The following is a 12,405-nucleotide window of genomic DNA, read 5'->3' as shown; positions in this document are numbered from 1 at the left end:
CAACATTTGGACCTTCTACATAAGGCAGCTTGAGACACCACCAGCAGTCACTGCATCTTTTTTCTACCAAGCAAACTTCTGAGTTTCCTTCTTATTTGTAATCTCTGGGAACAAAATCTCACTTTAAGCAACTTACAGTTAAAGCAAAGGATGGGAGCTGCATGGTTCAGCACAGTCCCTTCAAGAACAAAAGCAGCCAACCCAAACATTGCCCAAGAGTCTCTGATGTGGTCGGCAGCATCTGGTGTCCACTGAGGAGAGGAGGTGGCCTTGGAAGGGGTGGAGGCAGAAGAGAACAGCAGTGACCATCCACAGCATTGTGGTCCCTTTAAATCTTCTCCTCCACTTGGCAGCTCCAATTTTTCTGTGTTGCTATAGCAAATCTCCATGGCAATGACCCTAATCGGGGAAGGGGGGATGCAGGGGGACGCATGCTCAGAGTGAATGCTGGAGTCTCGCCTGCTTGTTTCAGCCGCTCCACGGGTGAAGAGAAAGCTCAGGTACTGGGCAAACTGGTCCTTTGGGAGCATCGCAGCCCACACCACAGTGATGCATGCGTGTGGCTTTGCGTGTACCTGCAGTTCTTCGCATATTACACTTCATCTCCTTCTTTGTAGGGAGCAAACTGCTGATTTTCACTCTTTCTCCTCATTCCAGGCTGGGAAGAGAGCTTGAATTACTGACGCGAGCGATGGCGCTGCCGTCTGCCTGGAGTGCGATGCGCGTGGTGATCCCGCTCGTCTCGGTGCTGGGCCTGCTAAGCGTGAGGCTTGTGGGGGCCAGCCAGGACTCGGGGAGTGTCATTCCTGCCGAAAGTACGTACTGCCGTGCTGCGCTCATGCCCCGCTGCACGCGTCCTGCTTTGTGCCCTCCTCTTGCCCCTGCAGCCACGCAGACGGCTCCGGGGCACCTTGCTGACTGGCTCAGGCACACCTTGGAGCTGGGAGCTCTTGGCTTTGGAGCACAGCTCTGTATTAATTTCTTCTATCATTTTGAGCGAGTCTCTTGTTTAACTTCCTCAGCTCTAAAATGAGACGATAGTTGGAAGACACTACGGAATGGTGTCAGTATTCTCAGGGTGTTTTGGTCAGGTAGTTTGAAGTAGCTGCTCACTGAAAGCTTAAATACCCTCTGTGAGATCTTTTATTGTTAAAAATGGGGAATTTAATTGCATACAAACCAGTCTTTAGTTCTTAGCCTCGCTTTGTATCACAGCTTTACAATTTTACTTTACTACTCAAATACTTAGAATGAGATCTGAATTAGTCACTGCATTCTCCTCAATTGCATTTTTAATTTTTAAATACACCCATGACTTCCCCCACAGGATTTGAGTGCTGAATTCTCTTCTTTATTCATTCTCCTGTTTTGTTTTTTTTTTATTAGTGATAAATGTTGGTCTGTTCTAAAAGAGGCCTCACCTCTATCTTGCATCTGTTTTCCAGGCATGCATTGCATTCATTAACTTTAATTTTGTGGTGAGTGGTCTGTGTTGTCTACTCAAGGAGAATACCAGGCTTAGAAAATAAATTCGATGTGACTTCTGTGTGTTTATGATAACAGAGGTAACTCAACACATCTTGGAGGAAAAGTACGTGATGATTCCTTGTTCCTCTTGTGTAGCGGAAACTCCCATTTTATCTGCAGAACAAACACTTGGCCACTGCCTCCAAATAAGGTCTAATCTTTCTGATATCCTCTGACCAGGCTACTAAGTCCCCTTGAGGAGCCCTTGAGAAAGATTCCTTGTTTTGTTTTGCTCTTGCATGTGAGAATGAGGAATGGAGGACACTCAGTGTTTCTGCAGAGACACACTGCTCTGCCCTGAATCACACAGGCTGGCAGCACTGCTGTGAATGCACAAATGTTGTTTATGTCTGAGTCCAGGCCGGGAGGAAGGCTCCTGACTCATCATGAATTATGAATTTCCTTGCTGCTGCAGGAACAGTGTTTTAAAGCAACAAGGAGCTTGCAATGCTCCTCATCAGCCAGTAGTTGACAAAATGCTGCACAGTTGCTCTGTGCTCCAGGTACTCTTCTTTGCCCATCAGTGCCAGCTGCTCTCAAAGCCTGGAAATGCTCCTAGACATAAAATAAGACACAGTGCTTGGAGCTCAGGACGCTGGGCCAGTCAGAGCTTTGATGTGATCTAGTGCAGACATTCCTGAATTTTTCCCTGCTTGCTGTCAGCTCCATAGGCTGTTTCTCATTGAAGTCTCCGTCCTCCTGGGCGCTGACCCATTCTGGGGACAGTGCTGCTGATATGCTTAAGTCCATGTCATCTTCTCAGTGCTGTAGAGATCTTGTGCTACTGTGTGACATTGATCTCTGGCCTGGGGTGCCAGTGCTATGCTCCACTTCGCTTTTTCTCTGCCAGTCAAGAGAGCCAGGCCCATCTCTTTCTGAACAATGTTGATTAGGAGTGATTAATTAAGTCCTTATGCTTTATACACACTACTTTGCGTTTACAAAGACTGTTCAAGTATGAAGTACTGTTGCTAATACTTTCAATACTTCTTTCTTTAAAGTTCAGAGCAATCCACTAAAAATAATTAAGCAACTTCCCCAAGCTACCAGTGCATTTCCAGTCCAGATTGCCCCCTGTGAAGGCTGAAATGTGGAACTGAAGAAAGAAGCTGGTCAGTCTGGTTGCATTAGCCAAGGTGCAAGAAATACAAAGAGTAAATGTCATGTGTGTGCAAGGGAAAGTAAATTATACTTCCACAGTACTTTCAGCTCCAGTTTTTCACCAAGAAGAAGCCAAGAAGCATATTTTAAGCTCTCCTCCCCCACTTCTCCCCAAACACACAAAGGCAGACAAGTCTTCATGCTGACAGGATCCATTTAAAGAATTATAGCTGACTCTTGATAATTCTCATTATGTTAATCCACAAACCTGTTAAGTCTTCCTATGAATGATAGCCTGTTCCCAGCTGTCAGCAAGGAATTAATAGCACTCTGCTGTATTTTGCTATGATGGCACTTAAGGTTTGGTTCCACAATTCCTTTAAGCTGATGTAAGCCTGTGCTGCTTCTGCCCTGCTCACCAGAACTTTCTCCCTTGTCCTCGTTCTGGCCCCAGGGCTTCTGCATTCAGGAGCTGGTTTGGAGAAAAACTAATCAGCAATTCAGCTGACCAAGCAACTGCATGGTCTCTGCTGCTGTGAGCAAGGGAAAGTGTGGGAACACACAGCCGAGGACAGACAGCAGAATGTACTTAGATTTGCTTAACCCCCTTGTGCAACCAGACGGAGTTAGTTTGAGGAAATGTTCACAAGAAGCTTAGTGAAAATGTAGTGAGCATAAGGAGAGGATGAGCCCAGCTAGGTAGAGCAGCTTGCAGGTCAGCCGTTCAGTCTGGAAGGGTGACACTGAGGCAGGCAGTGATGGAGATCAGCAAAGTCAGAAGTGGGGCAAAGATAGTGATTATGTAATAAATGTCTCTTCCACTGTAAAAATTGGAGGCATAAAGTGACACAAGTAGAAGTTAACTTCAGAGCCTGCAAGATTGACAGTTTGCTCACAGAGCGAGCTGCTGCTCTGTGGAACTCATTGCCAAAGCATGCTGCAGATGCTGAAAGTTCCCATGGATTCAAGAAGCAGTGTGTCAAATGAATGTGAGAAAAATCCATGGATGACTTCTCAGGTCCAGGTCTCGGGATGTCCCTTTTCACATCTCTTGGCAGCCTGAAATAACACTGCTGGAGGTTTAATCCAGAGGTTTGATCACAGAAGCAGAGTTGTAGGGGTTGGAAGGAACCTCTGGAGATCATCTAGTCCAACAATCCTGCTAAAGCAGTTTCCCTACAGTAGGTTATACCCCAACCTATCCCATCCTGTTCCATCCAAGCCAACCCCACTATTACTCTCATTGAGAGTTTTTACATCAGTTCCCTGCTTGAAGTAACGCTGGACCATGCATGGCCACCACTGTGAACTTGGGGGGTTATTTATTAATTATTGTAGTTATTTTAATTAATTCCCATCTCTGGGAGTACCACAGGCTACTTTTAGCCCTTTCAGACTCCAGGAGTAGACCCCATGATGAGCACATCTACTTAATCTTATATATTACCAAAATATCTGATATTGTCTTCTGCAAGAACCTAGCTATTATGATAGTTTAAAAGCTCAGCCAGAGTCAGGGTTTGGGTGTTTCTGCTGATAAAAATCAGACTGTAGCTGTAAAATTGTCAGACAGTGGGGATTTGCTGCCCCTGTTTAATTTGGGGAACAGCATTCAGGTTGTTCTGTGCTAAGTGCAAGAAGTTCAATGATGAGTTCAACAATGCCTTGACTTCCAAAGCTCTACTCAGATGTGTGCTCTGCAGGGCTGCATGAGTGGAAGATTCACAGCCAGCTGCCTTCCTGGCTGTTCTTCTCCCAGTTACAGCTGTCTCCTCGTCTGCAGTGATGCTGCTTCAGTGAGCCCTCTTTGTGCCCCCATAAGTCAAAGTGACAGGTCAGTTTGAATAGCTGGATGTTGTCATCCTGGGATGTCGCAGTGTCATATCCCAAGCTGGAGGAGACCCACAAGGATCACTGAGTGCAGCTCCTGTTTCCACATGCAACATGGTGACAGTCACTTCAGGGCAGGCAAGTAGGCCAGGGCAGGCTGCTTTCTGAGAACAGCACTGCAATGGGAAGGAGCTGGCCATGGCCACAAGTGAATGGCAGGTTTGCCAACAACACACTGAGTGTTCAGGTTCTTCCTCCATCTCAGAAGTGAGAACAGTTTGACTGTTGAAATACTGATAACAGGCTGCAGGGCGCTCTGTAGCCATCTCAGCAACAGCTTTGCACTCACTTTGCTTTGTCGGAGCAGCACAAGTGGCTGCCTGGGGACAAAGATTTTAGCGTTTCCCCACACACACAGTCAGAGCTCTGTGATCAATGTAAAATTTCATCTCTCTCCATTTCCCATACATCTCCTCCAGTATCTGCAATTTCTTCCTTTGAAAGCATGTACTCCATTTACTCTGTAACTAAAGGGCACAGTATCAGTGCAGGATGAATCCTGGCAGAGCAGAAATGCCCAGGCCCAGCAGTGAGCCAGGAGGCTGTTGGCACATCCCTTCCTCTTCCTTTCTCTGCCTTCCCCCTGCCTCACCCCCCTGTGCATGCATGCACATTGGCACCAGCTGCAGAGCCAGTAGGACGCTTTGCATTACTGGCAGAGAAAAAACAGAGCAGCAGGTGAAGGAAGCAAATACAGATCTGGTGCTGACCCTTGCCAAGCTGTTCTTGTAAGATCTTGCTCTTGTAAAAACAGAGCTGGCTGTCCGATTCTTGATCCACTGCAACTGCTATTTGCAGCCAATCTGTGAAGAATTAACCCACCTGTGGGGAAGAACAGGGGATTTCCATTTCAAAGAGAGAGGATGGGGGCTGAAGGTATTCAGCATCAGGCAGAACAAAGCTTGGGCTGGATTCGGAAAAGGCCACACAGCAAAGCACTCTCGTGCTTTGCTGGTCCTCACTCAAGAAGTGAGCACTTGCACAGAGATGGGTAGAGCCCTGGCATAGGCAGCCCTAACTTTGCACGGATGCAGGTGTGGGTCCTGGTAAAATGGGTTTTCTCCTGGCATTACAAGGTCTCTGAATGTTCCCTCATTACTGCTACATTTCGGATTTCATGCTGTGACAGTGATGTCTTTTTTTCTGTTCCTTTTTCCAGGCCGTCCCTGCGTTGACTGCCATGCGTTTGAGTTCATGCAGAGGGCGTTGCAGGATTTAAAGAAGATGGCGTATAATCTAGACACACGGGTATGTGCTTCTGTAGAAAAACTTTTCTTTAGCCTTTGTCTCCAAGCGGCAAGGTCTGCCTGTCTGCACGCAGCAGACATCTCTGCTGACTCACTTTCCTTCCAGCAAATAGGATCGTACCAAGTGCAGATTATTTTCCACCCGGTTGGAGAGCTTCAGTAGCCTGACTCCTTGCATAACAGGCTAAAGAATTACCCCAGACAATTCATGCATAAAATAAAGAAGAAAAGAGGATATGTGCAGGAGAAAAGGATGAGAAAGAAGGTTTATTCTCTGTCTCATAACACTGCTTTTGAACAGTGGATTCATCACTCTATGGGCAGGAGCAGCAGATGAATGGAATAGCAAGAAGGTGGCAAGCAGGGCTGGCAGAGAGGAAAGGCAGGCCTGTATATTCCTTGTTTGTGCTTTGATACTTTCCAAGAAGAAGGGGGGAAGCATATTTGCTTGGGCAGTTTTCACAGCAGACAGGGCATTTTGCAGACTCAGCTGCCTGTCTTGTGCTGCAGAGGTCCCAGAGAACAAAGCACAAGGGTGTAATAAAATGCCCTGATTTTGGCGTTGCCTAGGTATGTGGGTTGGTAAATATACATGGATACTGGCTGGGGTAGGGCTTAATAAAACTCACAAATAATTCCATGCTGTCTGAAGTTTGAAAGGAGCAGGAGGGTGCACGGAGCATGCTGGTGGAGCTGTAGGAGTCCCTGTTCATAGCAGGAGTGTTGGAGTAGATGAAGTTTAACTCAAATAATTATATGATTCTATGATAAAGCCCATTCGTATGCTTTGCACTACCTCTGTTTTCCTAACAGTTCCATAACGTTGGCAGCATGGCAGATTTTTAAGTGCAGTCAGACTGGAGCCCCATCTGTGTCTCCTATGGGTGGCTGCTTTTGGCCAGCGCTATCTTCATTGGTGGGTGGGAGGGGCTCCTTTGTCCTTCAGAGCCACACTCTGCTCAAACTGACATTAGCAGCAGTCAGCCACAGAGAGTTAAATCAATTGTGTCTCAAGCTGTAACACTTAAGGGCAATTATGTTGCTTTGCCTTTGGTTTCTTGTGACCTTGGGCGATCATGTAGGGCCCCAGACATGAAGGTAAAGTCACTTCAGCTTTCATGAGCTATCAGTGGCGAACTGATTAGGCCAGAGATCTGTGTGCAGCATAGGTTACATTGCAGAAGTTTCCTATGCACTAGCCTAGAACTCAACAACCGGTAGGCAGCAGAATGCAGATAGCAGAGCTCCACCCCTGCAGCTGGGCTGGGACTGCTCTGGTGCACAGCTGGGCACCTGTTTGGATTAGATGCATCTGAAACGTTTTGTGCCCATGCATGACTGTAGGAAGGAGACTCGAAAGACCTTTCTGGAAGAGGCACTTCATTTAAATACAAATTATTAAATGATGCAGTTACAAAAGTGAAAGGCCAAACACCTACAGATGGTCCTCCGTTCTCAGAAAGGTACAGCCTTCGTACCTGCACTTCACTGCTAGTGCTTGGCTGATACTGACTGACCCAACTCTATTTTCTCATGTTTTACACACAAATAACTTCACTGAACAACTCTTGGAGTCTTTAAAATTCTTGCTCTAAGGGCAAACCCCATGGAGGACTGATCAGTCAGGGACTTCCTGGCCACTGCCAACATGGCCACAGTTAATTTTGGTGAGAGACGCTTCTCTCTCAGTCTTTTACTTTATATTGGAGTGGTCCCGGAGCTGCTCTTCCTTCCTGTAGACAGTCGTGAGTGCTGCCTCGGCAGAGTTTGTGGTAACACTGACAGCTTGTTGGCATTACAATGAAAACCAATAAGCCAGTGTGACCTTAAGATGATTCTGTGATTTCTACTGGGCTCCCAACAATGGGAGCATTCACTCATCCAGGATTGCACTGTATAACCAAGAAGCAGTTCTTCTTGAGTGTACAATAATAATGCTTGCCATTGCACTAAGCTGATAAGTGAAAGCAGACAAGGAATGTCAGCAAGTCCTCTTTAATGCAAAGGTAGATGTCAAAAGTTTAGGTTGAAAAGAATAAAATGAGGGAAGGAAAACGCATCTCTCAAACATGCTCTGCCTGCAAAGCTTGCATTGTGAGAGCAAGAAGTGAGCAGCAGAGTGGAAATGGCTGGGGACAGAGGCACTGGGCTGGTGGGCAGGGAGTCTGGGCTTGGCAGAGCAGATCCTTGGGTAGAAGCGCCCAGCTACTTCTATGGGAACTACTGGGTATCTTTATTAATTTGGCCTCAGCTGGTTTTAATTTGTCAGGAAGCATCATGTAAGGGGAACACCAGCTAAAGAATTTGTGTTTCACATAACTTTCTGATCTTTCATAAACAAGAAATCTCCGAGGTTTAGTGTTTTTATTTGTTTGGTTGCTTTTTTCCCCCGGTACAAATGGGAAATCCATTTATGTTGAATTTAAGCCTGGAAAGGCTTAAGGATTTTTCTTTTCCCCAAGAAACTTTTCAGTTAGTCTACAAACTGCTTAAGGGACCATAGACCACAGGTTGAAAACTACAAATTTATGCTCAGGAAAACATTCATCTTCAGTCATGATTACACTTAGAATCATAGAATCATAAAATTATTGAGGTTGGGAAAGACCTCTAAGATTATCTAGTCCAACCATCCACCTACCACCAATACTGCCCTGTGAACTATGTTCTAAGTACCACATCTACATATTTCTTGAGCACAGTCAGGGGGAGAGACTCCACTACCTCCCTGGGCAGCGCATTGTCGCTATTGTGTTGAGTCTGTCAGGAGATTCTGATTCTGAAATTACAGTAGTGGTTGGGAAGTACGATCTTGGTTTCTCAAAAAAGTGAGACCAAGGCCAACAAAAGGTCTAAGCTGTAATGATACGTGATACTTAAATACCTTTGAGAATCTGAAATTATTATTTTTCCTGGAGTACAGAGAAACAAAAGCTTGGAAATGATTTTCTACCAAGACGCTCCAAAGCCAAGAATAAATAACTTCAAGTGATTTGTACAGAGAATGGTTTGTAAGCTTTTGATCGGGTTCTAGAGGCACGGCTTCAAATGGAGTTGGTAATAAGGCAACTGCCAGTGAACCACCTCAGGTTGAAATACGAGCCACAAACTCAAGTCCAAATCTGCCCTAAAAAGTGGTGAGTTTCAGACAACGTGGTTAGACTGACAGCTGGATTGAACCCAGTGGAGAAACAGCAGTGTAACAGAGAGCATAACCTGCCCCTCAGCACGTGCTATCTGGCACAATTAAATTACACTGCTCTGAAGGCTTCATCAACAGGAAGCCATCAATCACTGGGAAGGAACTAGGAGCAGCGCAGCTGAAAGTGGAATTTTGCTCAGTATTTAGAAAGGACATTTTAATAATATTGACAGCTCTGTCCCTGCAAGTTAACTATGGAAATGAAAACATTTGGATGACAAAAATACTCTCCATGCCTCTTGATTCTGAATATGCTTATTTTGTGTTGCTTTTTCTGGATGGAAACCAACTCTAATAACCATGATTTTTCACTCAGCAAAGCACCTTGACTACAGCTGTGTAGAGGAATTAGGTCAATCAATTTTATACTCATACCTTTTTAAAGTGCTTTTTTTCAGTTTCTTTCTCCCTTTCTTTTTTTTTTCCTGCAGACAGAAACACTCCTCCTGAAAGCAGAGAAGAGAGGCCTGTGTGACTGCTTTCCTGCAATGCACTGAAATGAGTGCTGGGATTAGGCCAATGGACATGTATTATGTATTCATTTTTAAAACACTGTTGAATAAATTACAGGAAGATACGGAGTGCTGCACAACAAGAAAACAATTTTTATCCAAACAGGTACAGCCCAGCTAGGTAATTTTTCCTTTGATGTGCTCTATCAGTACTGTATGTGATATTGCATCTGCTGAAATGTCAAAAGAAGAAGCAGTGTTAGTGTCTCATTCCTGGGATTTGTGTAGGGACAGCATCTCGCTTTCCTGCTATCTCAAGCCAAAAATTGTCCTTAGACTCTCAGGCCAACCCCTCAGCTTATGTAAATTGCCACAGATCTGTCCAAGTGTAAGTGGAGTCAAATTCTTTTAAATATTTATGTTACAAGTGTGTCCCTAAAAAGAAAATGAAGCTGCTTTGCAGCGATGCTTCACTGTAAATTTGCAAACAAGCAGTCGTGATTTTGTATAGAAATTAGTAGTTGTCACTGCCTGCCTGGCAGCACACAGAAAGTATTTGTTCCCAATTGTATCAATAATCCAGTGCACAGCAAACAGTAATCTGTACCCAACGTTTGTTTCTTCAGAGCCACACAGTAGCTGTGATCTTTTTGGAGGGATTTATTAAGTATCTAATGCGATCGCTAACGTTTATAATCACATGAATGCTGCCTGGCAATAGAACTGACTGCATCTGCCAAAATCTTCTGGAGAAGTGTCTTTCATTAAGCAAATCACAGCCTGGGCTGAGCCACGCTCACTGGCCGCTCCAGCAGGTTTGGCAGAACGCCGGCACAGCGCCCGCGCAGCCAGGAGCCTCCTGCAAACTCTGTGTTTTAAATATTTGGGTGCCAGCAAAATGGTCCACAGCTCTTGCATGGACTCACGCGGGGAGGAATTTCGCTCCACAGTGATGGGTTACAGCACTGATGCTATTAATATTCCCTCTGCAGTCAGTGGGAAATGGGAGGACACAATGGTTCAGGCAGTGTAGCAGTAGGAGACAAGATTGCACCTTGTTACACTTTGAAAAACAGTGGCACGTCCTTTCCCCTTGTTTTCCTTTTATTTTTCCTTCCTTTTTTTGGGGTGGGCGGGAGGGGGAAAATGGAAGATTCCCCCAATGGAAAGTTGTTGCACAGAGTAACAGATTTTCATAGAACTTCCCCAAAGCTTGATGAATGGAAATGTGGAGATCAGCTAGAGCATCTGTGTATAAATTTGAAACTTTATGCAAGCAAGGCTGTGGGAGCAGTATCAACAACAGTGGTTCTCAAAGTTATTTGGTCAGCCCTTATCAAAACGCCCATTTCTCTACAAGCAGCTGATATTCTGCTGTTGGGCTGCTCAGTGAGCTGTGATGGTAGATAGTAAACTCTGTGTTTCCAAGCCTCTTCTCTCCTATTTTGTTCCACCACTGCAGGCACAGGGAACTATGACCCACTGCCAAAATATTTTGTGTGCAGTCACAGCCAGTAATATGCAGTATTAGAATACACTCTGGCAAAGTAACTTGAAAGGCTGCTGGTTCTCAGTAAGGAAAAGCATCCTTCCACCTTCATTTTAAGTAGGAATTTTGTCCTTTGTAGTATTCCAGAAAAACCCTTTATAAAATCCTCAGGACCCAGTTTGTATAGAAGAGAAGCATCGTGACACAGCAACACATTGCTTCTAGAAGCATTGCACTCCACTAAAGCACTGGAAATTGGCTGAGGGGAAGCAATAGAGGGTCTCATAGTAGAGTGGTTTATTTTACAACTAGAACAGTAGGCATAACACAACTGCTTTCAAATTCCAGCTTTAGGTTGCTTTACTCCCACTTCGATTTGAACATAAGCAATGCACACATCTTGAACTGACTTGGCAGGAGGCAGAATTTCAGCACTGAACCTGTGAGGGTTTTCAGCACAGCTCACTTTCTGGGGACAGCAGCACGTCTGTGGTTTTGTATTGCTGTTGTGCATGCTTATTCTGCTGGTACCTTAAAGAATGTCACAAAGTCCCGTTAGCAAATGCTGGTTTTGGGTTTTTTTTGTTGTTTGTTTCTGGGTTGTTTTTCTTTTTTGGCTGTGTTTTCATTTAGAAAAGTGATTGCACACAACTGAGCTTTGATATGGAGCTTGTTAAGATAAAAATGTGGAGAGACTGACGAGTGGACGTTCTCTGGCTCTCAAAGGGATCAGAGTGGCAATGCAAATATACAGCTGTGATGGCAGTGATGAGATGTACTCCTCTTTGTCTATAACAATAAAAATACAAGATGCATTGCACTGTTTGGTGTGCTTTGTTACTTATTTGTAACTTAAGATGTTCATGCATATATCTGCATATCTGCTCTTTAATTAGTTGGAAAATTCTTAGAGGGAAAGGTGCTATTTTGAATAAGAAAATCAATAAATCTTGTATCTGAGCTAAATTTATGAATGTACTCCTATTTGTTGAAGTATAAAATTGAACTCAATCTTATTTGAAATTAAATATACTGCAAAGATATTTAGAACTTTTCTGAAGTCTCCATACTCTGAACTTGATAGCTGTGATAAAGCTCCTTGTAATTAGCAAGGTAGCACTAACTAAAAATTGAGCTAGATAGCTTTAATTTATTATTGCTCATGAAGTTAATGTACTAGAAGAAACTATATTTTACAAAAGGTTTTAATTGCAGGAGGTCTTAAAGCAGAAAGTCTTTTTTGCTACACAGCACTCAAAGCACCATTGTGCTGTGGATTCAAGATAAAATTTGTGACCTTTTGAAATCAAGCCGCATCTTTTCTTTTGGTGCAGTGCTGCTGCAGATAGCCTTGGGCACAGTGCATTTGTACACAATGGAGTGGAAGTGGCAGGCTGTAAAGATGCACAGTTAAGTTCTCAGTAGAAAAGAACTGATACAATTGTGCTAGCGGGGTGCTTCCTCTGGGTAGGCAAGATGTTGGCTAAATCCTGGTGG

The 12,405-nt window shown here is 44.4% G+C and overlaps 1 protein-coding gene across 1 annotated transcript; it reads left to right on the top strand.

Moving 5' to 3' along the window:
• The first annotated feature begins 369 nt into the window (after positions 1-369).
• On the top strand, positions 370-11,722 carry LOC125692396 (neuropeptide-like protein C4orf48 homolog). The gene is made up of 4 exons (XM_048942841.1): positions 370-500; positions 658-815; positions 5,678-5,766; positions 9,399-11,722. The coding sequence occupies exons 1-4, from the start codon at positions 445-447 to the stop codon at positions 9,462-9,464; spliced, it is 369 nt and encodes a 122-aa protein (XP_048798798.1). The 5' UTR covers positions 370-444; the 3' UTR covers positions 9,465-11,722.
• Positions 11,723-12,405: the final 683 nt, after the last annotated feature.

Source organism: Lagopus muta, chromosome 4 (assembly GCF_023343835.1).
Source record: "Lagopus muta isolate bLagMut1 chromosome 4, bLagMut1 primary, whole genome shotgun sequence".
In the NCBI taxonomy this organism is placed as follows: Eukaryota; Metazoa; Chordata; class Aves; order Galliformes; family Phasianidae; genus Lagopus; species Lagopus muta.
Note: the sequence above shows the minus strand (reverse complement) of the source record. Positions and strands in the feature narration are given on the sequence as shown.

Coding starts and splice junctions, on each gene's coding strand:
- LOC125692396 (XM_048942841.1), top strand. CDS start 445: ATGCTGGAGTCTCGCCTGCTTGTTTCAGCCGCTCCACGGGTGAAGAGA. Junction 501..657: donor CGGGTGAAGAGAAAGCTCAG/GTACTGGGCAAA, acceptor TCCTCATTCCAG/GCTGGGAAGAGAGCTTGAAT. Junction 816..5,677: donor GAGTGTCATTCCTGCCGAAA/GTACGTACTGCC, acceptor TCCTTTTTCCAG/GCCGTCCCTGCGTTGACTGC.